General features: G+C 35.9%; 1 protein-coding gene across 4 annotated transcripts in view; it reads left to right on the top strand.

The window, feature by feature from the left end:
- Positions 1-19,233, top strand: part of DMXL1 (Dmx like 1) — a 77,093-nt gene extending 57,860 nt beyond the window's left edge. For 2 of the 4 annotated variants that reach the window (XM_054290072.1, XM_054290064.1), the window contains 14 exons: positions 1,364-1,565; positions 2,804-2,921; positions 4,203-4,265; positions 6,107-6,193; positions 6,830-6,951; positions 7,068-7,209; positions 11,041-11,091; positions 11,362-11,422; positions 11,918-12,045; positions 12,215-12,307; positions 12,765-12,856; positions 13,782-13,834; positions 14,951-15,168; positions 15,568-19,233. In XM_054290072.1, coding sequence (XP_054146047.1) covers positions 1,364-1,565; positions 2,804-2,921; positions 4,203-4,265; positions 6,107-6,193; positions 6,830-6,951; positions 7,068-7,209; positions 11,041-11,091; positions 11,362-11,422; positions 11,918-12,045; positions 12,215-12,307; positions 12,765-12,856; positions 13,782-13,834; positions 14,951-15,168; positions 15,568-15,792 — 1,655 coding nt within the window. In that variant the 3' untranslated portion in view covers positions 15,793-19,233. The remainder of the gene's footprint in view (positions 1-1,363; positions 1,566-2,803; positions 2,922-4,202; positions 4,266-6,106; positions 6,194-6,829; positions 6,952-7,067; positions 7,210-11,040; positions 11,092-11,361; positions 11,423-11,917; positions 12,046-12,214; positions 12,308-12,764; positions 12,857-13,781; positions 13,835-14,950; positions 15,169-15,567) is intronic. The other 2 variants (XM_054290073.1, XM_054290071.1) reach the window with 1 other exon arrangement.
- The last annotated feature ends 312 nt before the right edge of the window (positions 19,234-19,545 follow it).

The following is a 19,545-nucleotide window of genomic DNA, read 5'->3' as shown; positions in this document are numbered from 1 at the left end:
GGGGCATCCACAACCTCTCTGGCAACCAGTTCCAGTGTCTCACCGCCCTCATCATAATAATGTCTGTCTTTTATCTGATTGAAGTCTGCTTGCTTGGTGTGAAAACATTACCCCTTCCCCTATCACTGCAGACCCTGGCAAAGAGTCTCTGTGTCTTTCCTGTAAGTCTACTTTAAATACTGAAAGGCTGCTGTATTACGTCCCTGGAGCCTTCTCCAGTCCAGGCTGAAGAACCACAGCACTCTCAGCCTGTCTTCACAGAAGAGGTGTTTCAGCCCACTGTCCTGTTTTTGTTGCCCTTCTTTGGATCCCGTCTACAGGTCCCTGTCATTCCTGTAGGGTGGTCCCCACTCATGGATATGGTATCCCAGGCAGAGTGTCACAAGAATAAATTAGAGGGGCCAAATTCCTTCCCTCACCCTGCTGGTTGCTCTTTTGATGCAGCCCAATGTGTGGTGGGCTTTTCGGTCTGTGAGCCAAGTCATGCCTAATTTTTCATCCACTGGTGTCCCTAAGTCCTGCTCCACAGGGCTGCTCTCAGTCTGTTCATCACTCAGTTTTGGTACTGGTGATTGCCCTGACACTTGTCCTTGCTGAAGCTTGTGAGAGTCACAAGGGCCCACTCCTCAGGCCTGCCAAGGTCTGTGTGGGTGCTGTCCCTGCCCTCCAGGAGCACAGCTGCACGGCTCACCCTGGTGTGAGCTGCCTGCAGCTGTCTCTCACTACCCTTGCCCGTGCCATTATCAGAGACATGGAACAGTTCCAATCTCAACACACATCCCTGAGACATGACACTTGTTACTGATCTCCATTTGGACGTTGAACCATTGAATGTAACTCTTTGGGGGATGTCATCCAACTGGTTCCTTAGCTGTCAAGCAGTCCATCCTTTTTGCTCCAGTGGAGAGGCAAAGATGTGTGGGACACTGTCAGAGGCCTTACAGGAGTTAAAAGTAGAGGACATCAGTTGCTCTTTCCTTACCCTCCAGCACAGTCAGTTCACAACAGAATGCCACTAACAGATTAATTGGGCACAATTTGCCCTTTGTGAAGGTGCGTCAGCTTTCTCTTGTCACCTGCCTGTCATCCATATACTTTGATATCTTCCAGGAGGATCAGTTTCATAATGATCCACTCCATGATATAATCTCTCCAATACTGGAGAAATCTGTCCCTTTTTTTTAGCAATAATAGCGCTAAGCAGTTCATCTTTTTATACTTGCAAATATCTACTTGAGGTTTGAGGAAAGCTTCCTTGTGGAGATATTCGTAATAAGCTTTAGCATTCACCTGCTGGAATTATCATTATCAAGGTTATAACAGAAAGGGGAGGGGTTTTATTATTATTTACTTGTCTTTCTAGAGCTTCCAGTTAGCTCCCCGATATGCCATGCAGTTTTGAAAACTTTACAGCGCTGGGAACAAGTTCTTCTCCGACGTCTTGAGCTGTATGGGGGTCCACCTCAACATTATATTTCAGTTCATGCTTCTGAAGATGCCCTCGCTGCTGGTCCTGCGTTGCTTCGACACAAATGTTTACTCGAGCCTACAAACACTCCTTTCAGGTGAGTCTAATTTCTGTAAACACTGACTGTAATATCTTTGATATAAATCGAGTATTAGGTTGTTAGTGATAGATTGCGACTTCAATAATTATGCGAAATGAAGGGTATGTGTCAGATTTCATGCATCTCTGGCCCGAAGCAAGAGCAGGAAAAATGTACCACAGTTTTTAATTTTTTTCAATTCTTTTACTTATGCTTAACATGGATTTTGAATTTCTCTGGAAAAAGTATGCTTGACAAAAAATAAAGAATAAAACATTCATCTTGAGAGATAATGGATATGGATTAGTGACAGTGAATTAAATAATTGCCTCACCTTTAGAGGAAATAAAATTACCTCACAGTCTTATCAGTATTGTTACCTAAATTCAGAGAAGAAATACTTACTATTTATAATGTTTGCATATGTATGACTTAACATAATTGCATGTTCAGCCAGAAAGTGTGCTCAGTCTCTTAAAGTGTAATTTTTATATAGATTTCCACCTTTTAGTGTTACTGACACTTGTGGATTTCAGAATACAGAAAGTCTGGCTTTTTATTGTAAAATATTTAATCATGGTCACACTTTCAGTAACTCACGTTGCTTAAAAGTGATCAGTTTAACATGTATCTGCTGTCTGACATTATTTTTAAATTATGATTTAAAGCAATTCAGAGTTTGATGGATTTTGGCTTGTCATAAGCAGCTATATATAGCAGCTGTATTTGTATTTATAATTCTTGCTTGAGTGTGTCATTTCTAGGGATAAGCATAAACACTTGAATTTTGATCTGATTCCACAATCCTTCCAGTTTTGTTACTAAAAAATCATGGATGCTTCAGAGAAGTTACACAGTTACTGATGATGTGTTCCTAGCAGGAAGTGTTACTCATTCATTGTCCATGTGAAAGAATCACTCTTTAGGACTTAACAGAAATGATTCATATTCTAAAGAATGAGCTGGACTAATAAATAATTGGTATGCTGCTCTTACCATTGTGTAATCTCTTAAAGAGATTTTCTCACTTGTCCCAAGATGGAAGGAGAAGATGCTACATACTCTATTTCTTCTTCCTTTTGCACCTCCTCTCAGGAAGAGGGTATTAAAGTGCCTTCAGATTGGTCTTAGTATACTGTCTATAGCTCTGCAGTTTTGCTTCAGCATTTCTTCTGACTGTAGTTTGATTAGAATATAAAATACTGCACTCTTGTATAAGTATGTGCATGGTGCATTTATTCAACTTTGTTCTTTAGATCTAGCAGTCATGTTGCGCTGTCTGTGAAGAGGCTCTGGCAGTACTTGGTCAAACAGGAAGAAGTCCAGGAAACTTTTATCAGAAATATTTTCACCAAGAGGCGATGTCTAAATGAGGTTGGTATGGTATATAAAATTCAGAAAATACTGCAAGTCAATCTGTCAACTTCCGTTTAAGTTACTTGACTGGCTTGTTTACTTCTGCTGCATGAAGGGTTGATGTACTTGTCAACGACTCCAAATCTGTAGTATTTCATGCAAAAAATACTTGTGCCTTTTTCATAAAATACAAAAATAATCAGACTTTGACTGTAAAATGAAAACTAGCACAATACTGCTACAATCAGTCTCTTCTTTAAGATCAGTATAAAAGCTGCCTCAAAAGAAGGAGAAAATGAACCATTTCAAAGATTAAAACCAGTAATCTAATGAGTCAGAGTATCAAAGTTTTAATTTGTCCCTGCTGTAGTCACCCTGGCTTTTATTCACTGCTTATGATCTACCATGTTATGATTCAATTTTAATAAGAAAAGTGCTCATGCAGCAATTACTATTTCTGTCCCTGATTATTTTTCACAGTGTCTAGTTGGATTACTGTTCCAGATGCAGTTAAATGTTTTTAGTTTTGGTTCTGTAATGAGCTTTTGGATTTTTTTATCTCACTTTCCTTCTTTTTCTTACTTACTGCTGCTCCTAATTTTGAAAGAATTGCTGGTATTACAGAAAAACTGCAACATAGCAGAAATGGAGGAGAAAGAAGCAGATGTGAACAAATTAAATATGCAAGAGAAAGAATATTCATGACTAGTAAAGCCATGAAAGTGGAGAGTTCTGCATGACCTAACCTTTGTCCTGTCACAACTAAAATATTAGCTTGTTTGAGTAATGTTGCCTAATTGTGTTCATTACAGAGTGCTGTTGAAAAGAAAATTTTTCCTCTTTGCCATTAAAAGTGCACCACTTCTGACCATATCTTATGTTAACACAGCCATGTTATGCTGTATGGATAGATATCATGGAAAATTTTAGATGTGTTTTATATGTTTCAAGGTAGGCTCACAGCCTTACAGAGCGTAATTTGCTTTATTTTCTATCTTGTTGCTGATAAAATGTCAGTGTAGACTGCCTGTTTTTCCAGAAATTTTGCTTTTGGGATGGACATGGTGCTGTTACAATACAGAGTAAGTAAATGAGTGTATTCTGTACTGAAAACAGAGTTTAGAGTTTGTTAATTATTCTTACTGTATAAAATATGCACCATGTGTTTGCAGACATGCTGTTGTGTTTCAGTTGTCCTGTGTTTGGGTAAACAGCAAGGAATGGGGGATTTCCTTTATACCATGCATGTTAGGTCTTATCTTTATGCTTAGTTTTGTGGTGTTTCTTTCCTTGGTGAAGTCATTAGAGGAGCACAATGACACCATGAAAAATTCCGTGGTGGAGGAGCCCGTCATCAATAAGGTACACAGTAATAATCCTCAAATTTATTAGACCTAACATAATTACGAATGTTTTTTTTTTTTTGTCTAAATGGTGCTGATCTCACTTTAAAAAAAAGTCTTTGCTCACATAGCAAACAAACTTAAAAATTTAAGAAATGCAAGGGATTGAGTTAAACTGTTTCAGAGTTTATCTGAAATTTAATTATCTTAGCTGCATCAACCGGGTACAAACAATATCTATTATCAACTCCTGTAGATTGGCCAAGTGAAGAGCTGAAGTTGAGATTTGCCCAAGTGACAAAAATTCAGTAGTGGTATGATACACAGGACTTACAGAACCTTTGATCAGTATGAGCTACAATAGTTGCTTATAAGTGAAGGCGGTGAGCTGCACTTTGATCAGATTTTTAGCATGATACAAGTTTGCTACTGAAAGCTTTCATTGAACCTTATTTAAAAGATGTTGAGAAATCAACCCATATAACAGTGTTTTAGCAACCATCTTGAAGGATTAGTGTGACATCTTAAAAAGGTAGAGTACTATGCCTAGATACTCAAATGAATACCATATTCCTTTCTTTTAGATAACTAGTGTGAGGACAGAAATGTAAACCCTCTGTGGCTTGGGCTACCTTGTTAATCTTAATTATGTGATAATGCAATATTAGCAAGTCAGTAATTGGAACTGGCTGGAGAAAAAATAATTTTAATTTTGTGCAGGTTTGTTCATCATAAGACCCAAATAATGGGTTTGTATCTGTTTGCCACTGCAGTTTTGTCCAGCATTATATACATAAAATCAATGAAGTATCAATTTTGTTTTGACTTGAAAAAAGATATTCTACTTCTTGGTCTGTAACAGCTGTTTTTTTAGACTTTGTAAAAGACCTTTTTCAGTTCTTTGACAGAAAAGTCATACTGTTTTTCAAGTAAAATATTATTGTTTAAATCTTTTAGAGCACAGAAAATTAAGAATTTGAAGATGAGAGGCTTGAAATAGTTCTGCCTATTAGTTTGGGTTTTTTTTAAATTAAATATTATATTTGTAATTCAGATTTGAATTCTTAGGTCACAATTAATTTGGCAGTGTTATTGTTCTTACTGTAAAATTACTTTCTAACAGTCTCTCTCTGTAATCTATCAATTTAATTCTTTCAGTGCTGAGTTCTTTAATTTTTAAAAGGAGTTGCTACAGTGCTGGTAAAGTTTAGAGTTTTGTTGTGTGCTGGCATGTACCTGATTGCATTTTTAAAATACAAAATTATAGACAATATTCAAATCCAGCGTTAGATCGCATGGGAAAAAGAAAGTCATAGCAAAATGTTTATTGTTCTGACATGTACAGGATTCTGGATCTATATAATTGCAATAATTGTGATTAGATGCACTGATGAAGTTCAAATTCATTTTCCTATTCAGGAACTTGCTTGCACCTTCTTTTGAACTATTTCATCAGTTTCAGTGGCAAAAGGTGGTTGCTAAGAGTAATCATAGACTTAGCAAACTTTTTTGAGAGCAAAACATCAAAATTCAAAATTTCAATCAACAGTGTGGTGCATGTAGCCTTGCTAGTTTTCAGCACCCCTGAAGAACTTGAATATGAACACAGTACTGTGGCTTGTGTGACAAATTACATTTTCTCTGTTGCTGTGCTAATCTTAACATGGCAACAGGAAGCTATATTGTTACACAAAGCTGGTGTAGTATAATTGTTACAGGCTATATTTGTTGAGTTTTCTTTGAATTAAAATTAAGGGGAAAAAATTTTCACATGTAACATTGTTATGTCTCTGTACTTTCAGTAAGAAGTGGTATTGCGCAGAAGTTTGAATTTAAATGTGCCTTGTTTTTTAAATATAGATAGAAACAGATTTGGGATACCCTGGTGGCAAGGCAAGAATAATCCATAAGGAGTCGGACATCATTACTGCTTTTGCAGTCAATAAGGTGAGTATAAAGGAGGTAGAATAACCCAATTGCTGTGTTTTCCACCTGATACACAGGCGCACTGTAACTGGGTGAAATAGGCTTTGCCAGCCATCCTGCTGTTTTTAGCACCTACAACTTTTAGCAGTCCCTTCTCTAAAGCACTTCAAAATTACCTTTTCATGAACAGTTCTACTACAAATTTTCTTCTCTTGTGCAGTGAATTGATCAAAGGGGGAGGTGGCTTCAATTTTTTTTAGGCTTGTGTGTAGGAGTATTTGTCCTTTTCTGTCAAACAGGAAGTTATATTTTCTCTGTTCTGCCACGTAATGCTTCAAAACTTGAGGAGGGGAGCCTGGTTGCAAGCCTTACAGTATAGTTACCTGTTGCTTATTGTCTGAAAAAAGCAAGGAGATACTTGAGCTGCCTGAGAGGTACAAGATGCAAATAGTGTGTGATACTATCCCACATGCAAATAAGTTTTGAAAGGGAAATGTCAAGTATAAATGTATGTAGACTTGTAGATGTAAATGTTTGGGGTTTGTAAATTAAGTGTATATTTTTGTGAGCAACAGTGCCACAATCAGAAAAAAATAAGTCCATTTTTGAGGTTTCCTTTTGCATCTGTCTTTCTGCATGTTTTTTTTTCTTTTTCAGGCAAATCAGAACTGCATTGCAATAGCATCAAGTCATGATATTCAAGAATTGGATGTTTCTGCAATTTTAGCTACGCAAATCTACACCTGGGTTGATGATGATATGGAAATAGAAAATAAAGGGTATATGTTCTTTATTTTCAGTATCCCACTTGAGTGTGCTTAAATCAGAGTAACAAAACATGGTATTTACTGTTGCTGTTCAGAATCTTAATTTGAAATGTTTTCTTCATCTCTAGGGCTGATGATTTCCTAGTTATACATGCTCGTGATGATCTGGTAAATGTTCAGGGAAGCACTCCTTATACTCACAGTAATCCTGGTACACCTATCAATATGCCTTGGCTTGGTAGTACACAAACTGGCAGGGGTGCATCTGTGGTAAGTCACTTGTCAAAGATTAGCTTTTTTGTATTCTATCTACTTCTTTCCTTTTATCTGTTCAGTCTTACTTGTTATATTTTGTAGTAGAATACAAATATAAATATAACCTAAATATATACAACCTTCATATAACTAAATATAACCTTTCTGTTTTTAAAACCTTTCTGTTGTAAATCCAGGCAAGATGGATTTTTTTGGTAACAATTCACTTAATAGGTTAAAATACTGCACAGAATTTAAGGGACAACTAAATGAGCAAAACTTTCAGTCAAGTCATACATGCTTTTTTTAAAAGCATCATCTAAAAGCAAAGAATCAGGATTTGGGTAAGAAGTTAGACTATAAATTCTTCTTTAATGACTTGAAGCTGAATGGTCTATTTAAAAAACATATATTTAGCAGGTTTCGGAATATAAATTCATAAGGATTGGGTAGAAATGTTTATATGAAATTTTGTGGTAGCTTGTATTTTAAGCATAAACTTCAGCTTCATTCTGAGCTTCAGAAAGTGATCTTTTGTCTGGAATGAAGCTTGGCCCTGAGCAAAAGACTATTAAGTTAGATTTAATTCAGATCAAATGATAATCATAGCCTGGCCATTGACATTCTTATCTTAGTTCCTGTGGAGCATAGATGGAGATCTGTTGATTAGCTAACTGAGAGATGCCTATTTGGAGACACCTAAGGGAGCTGAAATGGTCATACAAGACACCAGTATCTCAGTCCTTCTGCACATAAAATGCAGAAAGTGGAATTTTCCTAAATAACCAAATGTGTCAAGTCTTGAAACTTGGCTGTACTTGGTGTCATTTAACAATTAAAGGGAAGTTGTAACTGGTGGCAAAACTAAGTAACCATATGTTAATTAATATTGTTGTTGACTTGCAAATAGCCGATGAATAGGAGAACTAAATAAGTAATAAGCAAGATAAGATTGATAATGTTTTCCACATATAGAAGTGGGTATTGTGCCAGTACCTACACCTCTGCCCTCACTTTAGGAACTACTGATCCTAGGTGGCAGTGTTGCAGCTCTGCTATTTCAGTCAGGTCTCTTGTGCAAGTATTCTTTTAATGCCTTAGCCACTTTCTCCTGTCACTTTCATTTTTTAAATATATATATACATACAGAATCTTCGTGTTCCTGTATTTCTCAACATTAATTGTGTAATGTATTAATGTAAATGGTATTTACATGGCCTTTTATTTTGCATGCTGTAAAACTTTCTTCCTGAATATATCTGGCTATGCTCGTGTTGAACGCTTTTGCTGTTAAACTTTGGACCTAAATTTTGTCTGGCATATGGTTTGACTGTGGCCAACAACCCACTACAGAATAGAACAGCACCTGCCCAATAGGGCAGGAAGACAGAGGTACCTAATGAAGGACAAAGTAAATGAAGGAAAAAATAGGAACTTCAGGGAGGAAATACTGATGCTGTGGAAGAATTGGAACCTGGAAGAAAAGCAGCTTCACTAAGACCTTTCTTTTGCTACTGTTTTCTACTTTGTTCCTTCAGATACTGCTGATTCTTGACCTCATCTTTGCTTTTCCATAATGTGCAGCCCATTTAGTAGTTGTAGCCCACTATTTTGTACAATTACTGGCTGTCCAATCTCATTGTCTTTGCTTCACTTTCATCAGCAAGGGACTCTCAGGGAGTTAAAATTTTATTAGCTGTAAAGTTTTTCTGACACTCTTCAGTGTTCCCTGTTTACACAGCTCATACAAGGAAGTAAGGAGGGTCAGACACTTCAGCACAGTTTGTTTACACAGGTCTTACAGGAGGTGTTACTTCAGAGAGTACTGAAGGGAATAGTATGTACCTACAACTCTGAAACTCAGGCAGTGTTACCAACAGCTTGTCATACAATTCAGTGTGACTGACACCAATATTTCACAGTTTAACAATGGGTGAGATGGAGTTAAAGTGCATTTTTGTTTTTGAGTCTTAATGTACATTAAGGCATAAATCACCCAACTGTCCAGCAAAGCAATCAGTGTTCTAGCCATCAGCTGTTCTAAGGGCAAACTGAGGGCTAGCAATGTCAAATGTCAGTTACATTACCAATGGAAGTATTTGCATTTCATAATTGTACTTCTAAATTGGAGAAACTGTACCAAAGGGTTCTGTTAGTGTAGCCCTTCAAAGGTACATTTCTGTAAATTTGCATTTTTCCAAAGCATAATCCAGCAGGGGTTAGGGGATCATGATGCATGCTTGTCTGTTGAATGAAGGAAGATGACTTCCATTAGCTTCTGGGTAAAAGTTAGTTGCTGTAAAACTCAATACATCACTTCATTTTAGTGAAGAAATAGAGTGTACATGAATTATTGTTCTTCCATTTACATTCAGAAGATAAGTTGTGAGTTTAGAGAGCAAAGTATTGCAATTTTAAGTGCACATACCACTCTGTAAATGTTTGAAGAACGTCATTCTCTGTTGTCCTGAGTTTTAAAATGTATATATAAATTTACCAAACTATTTGACTTTTTCCTTGATATTTAAAGTACTTAGAGAAAAAGAAAGTGACATATAAATTTCAAGATCATATATTTTATCTTTAGAAAGTGTTTTGGAATGAGCTGAGGAGCACAAGGCTTTCTCTTCAACAACTTGTAAAACTTTGGGAATTAAAAGATCTAAATCTGCTTCCAAAATGTAATTAAGAGGATTGTGGTTATTCCACAAATCCAAACCCAGCGAAATTTTTACAAGAAAGTAAATTATTTCCCTTTTGAGTATTTTTCCTCTTTTTGTTTGCAAACTGATAATTTAGAGGCTATTTCTTTTAAACGCCATTGATCATATTTAGGATTATAAAGCACATGAAAGTTTGTAATTCCTGCCTCCTTCCAGTTGACACCCTGATATAATTGGAAGCCAGGGGAGAACAGCATAATTGAAATATCTCATCGCTATCTACTGCCCCATGACAAAGCAGTGTTAAAGTACTATACAAAATTACAGCAGTTTAAAGCCACAGTTGGATTCAAAGATGTTAAAGGTCTTTTCCACTGAGAGTGGTTCAGTGCCAGCTTGCTGTTGGTGGGTGGTAAGTGATAAGCTGCTGTGTTGAATATAAGTGCCCTGGCAGCAAAATTTCGTATGTGTTCTCATTTGAAGTTAGCATCTGCCACAAATATGTATTCTGCCCTTCTCAAATGTTGAGGTAAATAATACATGTAAAAGCAAACCAAATCCAACAATTCTCTGAGGGAAGAGGGTCCTCAAAGAAGTCAGATACTTTTGAGAGCTGTTGGGGAGTAAAAGAATGAAAACTTTAATGTACATTAATAGAAAGAAAAGAAGGGAAGAGACAACACACGCACAGATGTATTTCCATGATTAAAAAATCTTTACTCTTTCTTTCCTTTTTGTGTTGAATATATAATTTTAATACCTGGGGGTTAAATGTTATTCTCTAATGTCTCCAATCCTCTTTGCACATTGAGGTTCTTCCCAGTCAGAATTAATAAAATGAGAGAAAACAAAGATCTGGGTGATACGCCTGGCTCAAAACCAGTTTTGGAATTTAGGAGCAAGCATGCTACTGAAAATTCCGTGGATCTGTGTTTGCAAAATTATGAATACATTTGAAGAATTTTTTTTTAATTTATTTTATACCAACTTACTTATTTTATACCAGTTACATGGTATATTGCTTGTTCTGGATAGTCACAAATAGCCGCTTTTCAATCAATGGCAATAAGTTAACTAGACTTGAAAATAGATATATTCCTTCCTATTTTTACTTCTGTTAAAGTTTGTTTACCTCTTTCTTTACATGCTTCTGCCTTTCTCTTGCTTATCTTACAATATTCAGGAATATTCCAATAAATTTAATGGAATCAGAAAGGAATTGGCAAGAAAAGAGGTAAGACTGCAGTCTAAGGAGTGTTTTTATTTGGATCCATACATTTCTGAAGCAAAAGTTTAAAATTTATCTAGATGTATAAAGCTGCAAAAGTGCTAACATCTGCTCTAGTCTTGGAAGACACAGACTTCTGAATCTCTAAACCCAGTACTTGTTTTCGTAGGAATTTTGGTAGGAAACAACTCTCTGCAATCACTAATTATTCTCTAGTTTGATACCTTTTTGTTCAGTAATACTGTTTAATTTTTTTTATTTTTTTATGTTGAACAGATGCTCAAGAAAGCTATTAATAATGTCAGAAGAATGGCTTCTCATCCAACACTGCCATATTGTGAGTTCAAGTTCTTATAAAAATCAGAAAGGTTACAGAAAGATGATATATTTCTTAGTAATCTGTTTTTTAGTGTGTTGCTATTTTGTACTAGCACAACAATCTGTTATTGTTGAAACTTCTTTATAGGCCATACTTACTGAAACTATTTTTCATTTTAAAAACAATATTGGGAGATGTAGAATAGCCTTAAGAAACAGTAAAAAGTACTGTATTTCTCTCTTATTTGTGACTACAATGAAAGATAGTAGCAAAAATGTGTTATTATCTCCAAGTAAATATAAATAGCTTCATATTTCATGAGCATTTAAATACAAATCATCATCCAATAATGAATAACATCACTTTGAGTTGCAATGGTAGGTCCTGCTCCTACACCAAGACAGACACTATGGCATAATTTTTGCACTAGTTATTTTGAGATAGTGTGAGTTTTCTTGAAATTATAAAAGCCGCAACTCTTGCGAAAGGCCATGTAAATATTTTCTGTTGCAGACCTGACGGGTGCTCAGGATGGAAGTGTGAGAATGTTTGAATGGGGTCATGCACAGCAGATCACATGTTTTCGATCTGGTGGCAACTCACGGGTAACTCGAATGCGGTTCAATTACCAAGGAAATAAGGTAACTGACAAAATGCTTCTGTGTGCTTTCTCTTCTCCACTCCTCCACTATGACTACAAATTAGCAGAAACATCACATGCTTCTAATTTAAAGTATATTCTCAAAATTGTGGATATTTTCTCTGCAAAACATACTTATGTATTTACTATTACTGTGTACTTCCTTTCAGTTTGGAATTGTTGATGCTGATGGATATATAAGTTTATATCAGACAAATTGGAAATGTTGTCCACTTACTGGAACTTCACCTAAGCCATATTTGGTAAGCAGAATAATTTATTAGTTTCCATAAAGTTGCATTGTATTCCCTAACTTCTTTCTCCCTTCAGAATAGCTAGGAGAGGACAAGGATGTTAACTGGTATTAATCAAGATTTAAGTTACGTATTGCTGCCATCCTGTGGTCTGTATGACAGGTTCTTACACTCTAATTATACTTGTTAAGTGGAGAGTGGAAAATGTAACATGAGGTCTGAAATAACTTTAATGTTAATTTAGACTTGTCAATAATTGTCACTTGGCAATTAATGGACAGTTACATAGGGCTGCAGAGTATATTTCCATAAAAAACTAAGAGTCTTACAAGGCATACCTGTACCTTTGTATCGTATGTTTTTTAAATTTCTTATGAAACACCTTTTCTTCTTTTTAATATTAATATTGCCTGCTTGCACAAAATAATTCCTTTTTATATAAAAATTTCTAACTGCAATTTTTCAGACATGGCAATGTCATAACAAAACAGCCAATGACTTTGTTTTCATCAGTTCATCATCGTTGATAGCTACAGCAGGATTTTCTTCTGACAATAGGTAAGATCTGTTGTGATAATTCATAACAGCGAAGTGATGCCATATTTTCTCTCCTTTCCCCCACTTTGTGTTTTTTTTTTTTATGATTCTTCTTAAGCAGTTTAAGAGTACTTCTGCTTGATTTCTTTCTTGGCCAGAGAGAGAAGCAATGTTTGCAGCTAAATTCATGTGCTTGTTAAGGGAGGTTTCATGGGGAAGCACAAATGTCCTGCTCATGTTCTCTATGAGTAAGAGAAGTAGAAAGGAGGTCCTGAGTGATTTGGCCAGGAATCCAGTGAGGGGTGTGTGGGAATGGTTTGAAGCTGTGCCGGGGGAGGTCTGGCATGAGACTGGACATAAAGAAACGTTTTATTGCCAAGAGGTTCAGACATTGGAACAGGCTTCCTTGAGGTCAGTCCCCAAAGCCTGTCAAGAGTTTGAGGCGTTTGGACAGTGCCCTTAATGACATGCTTGAACTTCTGGTCAGCTCTGAAAGTGTCAGGTGGGCAATTGCATGATCCTTCTAGGCCCCTTCCAGCTGTTCTATGCACATGAACCTGTCATAAATTATTTTTATAGCTCTAGGGAATTTGCATAGCTCTAGGGAATTTGCATAGCTCTCAATTTCTCATTTGTTTTCATAACTAAGTATTGATCAAAAAATACCAAAACCTGCTAACATTCCTGTGAATTAAGCTACTAAAGACTGTTAACATAAATGCTTTATGGAAATAGCCAGTTGTAGAATAATTATGTAGAAGGCATGTTCTTGCAGCATATGATAAATGTGGAAGTAATTTAGGGTCTGCTCAGACATCATCATTGAGAGTCTGCTTACAGTGCTTTATGCCTGAACAAACCCTTTTAAGGTACAGATGGCTTTTCAAGAGTCCAAAATACCTCTGAATATGTGTTGCTGCATTAAGCCATGGTTTTTTTTCTACAGAAATATTTGCCTTTGGGATACTCTGGTTTCTCCTGCCAACAGCTTGGTGCATGGTAAGTAAACTACGACAACCAAAACTGTTTGAACACAGTATAAAAAAGTGTATTTGTGAGTCTGTCTTTATGAAAGAGTTACTGTGGGAAGTGGCAGTAAAACATCTTTCATTGTTCTGTGTGAGTGCACCAGTGGGAGTATAAAACCAGATTCTTGAGAAATTGCTTGGTGTTCATATGCATGATTGGTTTCATGGACATGAGCACCTTCCTTTGCATGCCTTCTGTCCTTGCATCACAAGTGCAAGCCAGACATTTCTGTTCTTTTTTTAAATGGCTCTGGGCAGCTTCTGCTTCAGATCAGTTATTCCTCTAAATTGGATTTTGGGGGTGCAAAAAGTATTTAGCCTTGTTTCATTAGTTTTATTTAGCCCTGTTTATTTATGTAATAATATTGCAAAGTATTATTACTAATACTTTGTTGCAAATAATACAAGAAATGCATTTCAGTATCTGAAATACGGAATTGAGATCAGAGAGTTGTAAACTCCTTGTACCTAAAGTATGGTGAATGCCTAAGTGTATGTGAGAGACATAGGGAATTTCTAAATGTAAATTCATAGGACCTTTGAACTACAAGTACAGCATACCAAGCTGTGTTGTGAGAATTGTAATTTTCATTCACTTTCCCTACTCATTTAGGGGAGTAGACATAACCAAATAAATGTAAGAAGCAGCAAATTAGCAGTAAAATGACCAGTGGAAACTTGCAAGATATTTGTGCAAGTAGTTTAGAAAGACTTTCTGCTGGGCATATATGACTTAAAAAACCAAATTATATTACTTAAAATCACAAATCTGTTACTTTATTAGTATATTATTAAAATAATCTGTTTCTGGTCAAGGATTAATAGTTTTGATTACACAGGGATAGAAAAAAAAATTTGTTAATACAGATTTTAATTGCTTAATTTGAGAGATTTTGAAGGTTTTTGGTTTTAGCTTCAGAATGTCTGAGGGGAACATGTATATTGGTACTGCAATAAGTGGGCTGGTTGTGGTCAGCTGGATTACAGCATCAAAGTCACTGTTGCTACTGTCTTGAACTATTAGGGTTTGATGGAAAATGCAAGTTAGTACAGTGTTTTATTTTAATTACTTTCCTTTGGCTTTCAGCTTTTATCTGTCATGATAGTGGAGCAACTGTGCTAGCATATGCTCCAAAACACCAGCTGTTGATATCTGGAGGCAGAAAAGGCTTTACCTGTGTAATTGATCTTCGCCTAAAGCAGCAGCAACAGTTACTCCAGAGTCATGATTCTCCAGTCAAAGCAATTGCTGTTGATCCTACAGAAGAGTATTTTGTCACAGGATCTGCTGAAGGCAACATAAAGGTATTAATGAGGGAGAGGGAGCAGAGGTGCTGTTGTACATTCAGAAAAAATCCTGTGCAAGTGTGGAACAGTCAGATATCATATGTACTACATTTGTTCTTTACTCTGACTTTCACATTTATGAATTTAATTATGAAATGTCAGCCTTAACCTCTTCTTAATGCAGTCCTCCTTTTAATTAGTGATAACCTTAGTGTCTCTCTATATTGCTTATTATAGTAAATGAGTACTAGTATTCTATAAATGTGTCATTACAGATTGCTACGTATTCTTCTCTTACAGTTAGTGTCAGAAAAGTAAATGCAAAATGTAGTGCAATTCCTGCACAATTCACTGTTGACAATTTTAAGATCATGGTGATTTTCCTTATAAGAGATTGATGTTTTGATGCTTTTCCAGGTATGGAGTCTGTCTGCATTTAATCTTCTTCACACTTTCATCAATGAGCATGCCCGACAGTCTCTCTTCAGAAACATTGGGACAGGAGTCATGCAAATTGAAACAGGACCAGCAAATCACATATTCTCCTGTGGTGCTGATGGAACAGTAAAGATGAGAATCTTGCCTGATAGATTTAGCCCTTTAAAGGATGCGTTAAAAAATGATGTGAAACTTATGATCTAATGTTTTTCTCAGAATAGTGAATAACATTCTCCTTCTGCTATCCTTGAAAATATTTTTCCTGGAGCTAACCAACAAAGGAGATGCACAATGATAGCTTGTGATACAAAGGTGTTTTGGGTTTTTTCCATTCTCCCCTTCTGCTCCCAACCTCCTATTTATTAATTACCTGGAGCTTTTCGTCCCTGATGCACTAATGCCTTAAAGATTAAAAGGTCCTTCAGATTTTGGTCATTGCCTAAAAAGAAAGCTAAATATGACTCCAAATTACATAGTTATAATTTATAAAGATGTTACTGAAGTGGTTTACTCTTCCTTTTGAGATAATTACACTCTCACCTGGAGTGTACCATCTGGGCATGACCTCTGCTTATATTCAACACTTTGCCACCTTGTAAAAGCATGTCAGTCCTGATGGAAACCTTAGGTAATGTTTTTTCACTGTGGCAACCCTAACTGTCTCTCTTCTCAATTGTCTAGTTAGCCAACAATAAAAATGTACACCTATGTGCAGAAGAGAAACAAAGTTTCCAGGAGTGAATAGTCCTGGTCATGCAGACATTCATATAACGAGCCACTTTTTCTCTCCATTTCTGAAATCCAGGCTGTTTACCTCTCTAACTTGCCTGATCTCCTTCCTCTCATTTAGAGTGTAAGAAACTGAAGGATGTTCTGTAACTTGTCTTCTGTTCTATAGCTTGAATCACTGCCATCAGGATGGCAGGCTGACCTTTTAAAAATAAATATATTTTTAACCCTGAACACTCCCTTTACAAAAAATAAAATGTAAATATGAATGGATATCTTCCTAGTAAAATAGCCAAGATTATGTGTGAAGCCTTAGACTTGATCAAAAAGATACAGGAAGATAGTGCTGTAGGATAATGGCACTAGAATGTCTTGAAAGACTATTTATTTAGATGTCTGTAGAAGAAATAAAAGAAAAACCCAACCTAATTTATTTTTACATTTTTTTCCAGTAAGACTTTTATTTAGCCCAAAGATAGTCCATTCTTAGCACTTACATTCTTGTTTGTCTTGTTTTTCCTAAGTACTTTAAAAAAGGAAAAAGTAGTTCAACAGCAAAGTACTTCTACACTGTCAGTCTTTCTTTCTGATGTTTATGTTTACATCTGGTGTCAGATGAAAGAAAACAAACTGAGAAGGATAGATGTAGAGGGGTTTTTTTTGCCAAAATATTAGACTGCATAACTTAAATGTTTGACCAAATCTTTAATATACAAGGCCTTTACTTTTTTTTTTTTTAGTCAGCTAAACTGTTTCTGTATGTATTTTGGTTTACTTTTCCTTACTTGAGAGTTTGACAAAGGTTTAATTTGTAAATTAGATGTGAGGCTGGATTACTTGAATGCCAATGGTGTACTTTTTGCTAAAAGATATTTTGTGAAATATAGCACCAAGATATTAACTGTAAAATAAACCTGTCAAATTACGAACTATGGGGATAAATAAAGCATAGCAGAAATGAAGGGCTTGTATAATGAACTATGTAACATTCTCAGGATGCTTTTATCTTAAGAATATAAAGTTGTTTTAAAAGATTTTGTAAAATGTATTAAGGTCATTTTAAATGTATGTTTCGCAAGTTGCAGTGCAAACACTATGAAGGTTTTTATGCACATAACCTGAATTTTCAAATTGTGCAATAAAAAGAATGTGAATGTTTTGCCATGAAGAAACATGTGACAGCATTTCAAACTGGTACAGCTGTTCAGTGATTCAGTTGTAATTGTTCTTCCTTAACACTTAGAGAATGAAATTGAACGTGATTTCAAAGCAGTTTAAGTACAGTGATGGACCAGAAAAGTGACTAAAATTGACACCATCTTACAAAATATACTTGCCCAATGAGTATGAGTTATCTGCTCAGTGGCTGAGTTTCTAATATTCTTTATTCTTGTGGAAGAAGGAAAACAGTGGGATTAAAGAGTAGCACACTGCTTTAGAATCAGCTGAAACCGTCATGACTTTGTAGCTGCTTTATATACGTCAGTTTTATACACCCACTGAACTAATGAAGTTACATGTGCAAAAATCATGGCAGTATTATATAATTATGTCCTTGATGTTTTGTCCTTAAATATTTATATCTCATTAGCTTTAATACTTCAAGCTTAAGTCTGTTTTACTGGCAATCACAAAAAGCTGTCTTACCATCTGCAAACTGAGCAGATTTTAAATGCAATTTGCCAAGACATACAATGTTGTCATTTTTCTGAGTAAAGCTGCACTTTGAAAAATCCTGGCAAACTTACATGCTTATACCAGAAAAGTACTGACCTTGACCAGGCATTTTCAATAATGTTTATAGTTACCATAAGCTATTCTTGAAACTAAATTATGTAAAATCACAATGTATTTGCCACACCTTTATAATCTTTCCAATAAATCCTGCAGAAACTCAACCTTCTAGAGTTCCATGTTGCTGCTATTTCATTTACAAATCAGTTGTTCTGTTGCATATTGTTCATTGCTGTTTAACTATTGTAAGATGAATTATCAGTAGCTTTCTTGTAATGATGGATTAAAATGAGTTAAATTCTGTTGTATATTAAACTTTTAAAGGGACACTCTCAACTTTGAATCTAGTCATTGGAGAACAACTGAGCTCGGAACCCTCTGGCTGTTGCCCTTAACTTCCACTGACTTTTGTCCTCCAGCAATGAATTCTTTTTCCCTGTTGCTATGCAAGTTACTCAAACTTAAGGGTACCAGTGCCTACAGAGGTCCCAGTGCTTACAGTAGCCATGTGCACAAATTGAACATAAAATTTGCTTTTGCCCGTGCTTAATCAATAATACTTTTTTTGTCCAGACAAAATAATTTAGCTTGTAGTTGATAATGTCCCTTTTAAATATCATAGAGTGGAAGCTGTGACTTGTGTTTGTCTTTGTAGCAGTACATGATGCTGTCAGAGTGTCATTCTTGTGTTGCTGATTCCCTTACCTTAGACACATGATCCAAGTTCCTCATGATTACTTCAGGAACTTGTGAAAGTTAGAACTCTGGCCATCTAGGTACTTAAACTGGCTTGCTGTGTGACTTTACACCACCGAATTCTCAGCTGACAGCTGACGTTGCAGGACGTTGATGGAAAAGGTAGAAGAGATGCAGATTTTGTACCATGCCAAGGTGGTGCAGGGTGAGGTCGTAGATGTTCTCCTGCATTTTAGGAACCTCAGAACCAGTTGCAGGAAATAAACTATGGAGATATCCTACTCTAGGTACCCCCTTCCTATTAAGAGCACCCAGTGTTAGATTAGATGCAATAGTTACGAAAAAAGCAACAGTGATTAAGGGGAAGTAAGCTTGGAGATTATATATTCTCCAAGGTAATTATTTTCAAATGTTTATTTTTACTAAAAATAGCAAAACCATCGCTAATGGCAGGTTCAGCACACTGATCAAATTACTTTCTATAAAATAAAGAAACTGATTTACCAAGTTTTGTAGTGTTTCTTATTCCTCCCATATCTAGCTCTAAAATATGCATGATTTTTATTTTTTTTTAATGTCTTATGGTCTCATGCTTTATCTTTCCTTGTTCTGACTTCTTGGTGTTTGGGAGAGGGACGGGTTGCTGGGGTTTTTTTTTTTAATGTATCAGTAACAGAATTGGGCAAAACGAAATTACTGTGCAGTGTAATGAGGCTGATGTAGTAATGGCACTTTCTGTTGTCTGCCACAACTTAACTTTTGAATCCCCTTTTCTGTTTCATTTAAGCTTGAAAACCT

This window comes from Melozone crissalis, unplaced genomic scaffold (assembly GCF_028551555.1).
Source record: "Melozone crissalis strain CALT ecotype California unplaced genomic scaffold, PUWL_Pcris_2 ptg000005l_1, whole genome shotgun sequence".
In the NCBI taxonomy this organism is placed as follows: Eukaryota; Metazoa; Chordata; class Aves; order Passeriformes; family Passerellidae; genus Melozone; species Melozone crissalis.
The sequence above is the reverse complement of the archived record's forward strand: the minus strand, read 5'-3'. Positions and strand labels throughout refer to the sequence as shown.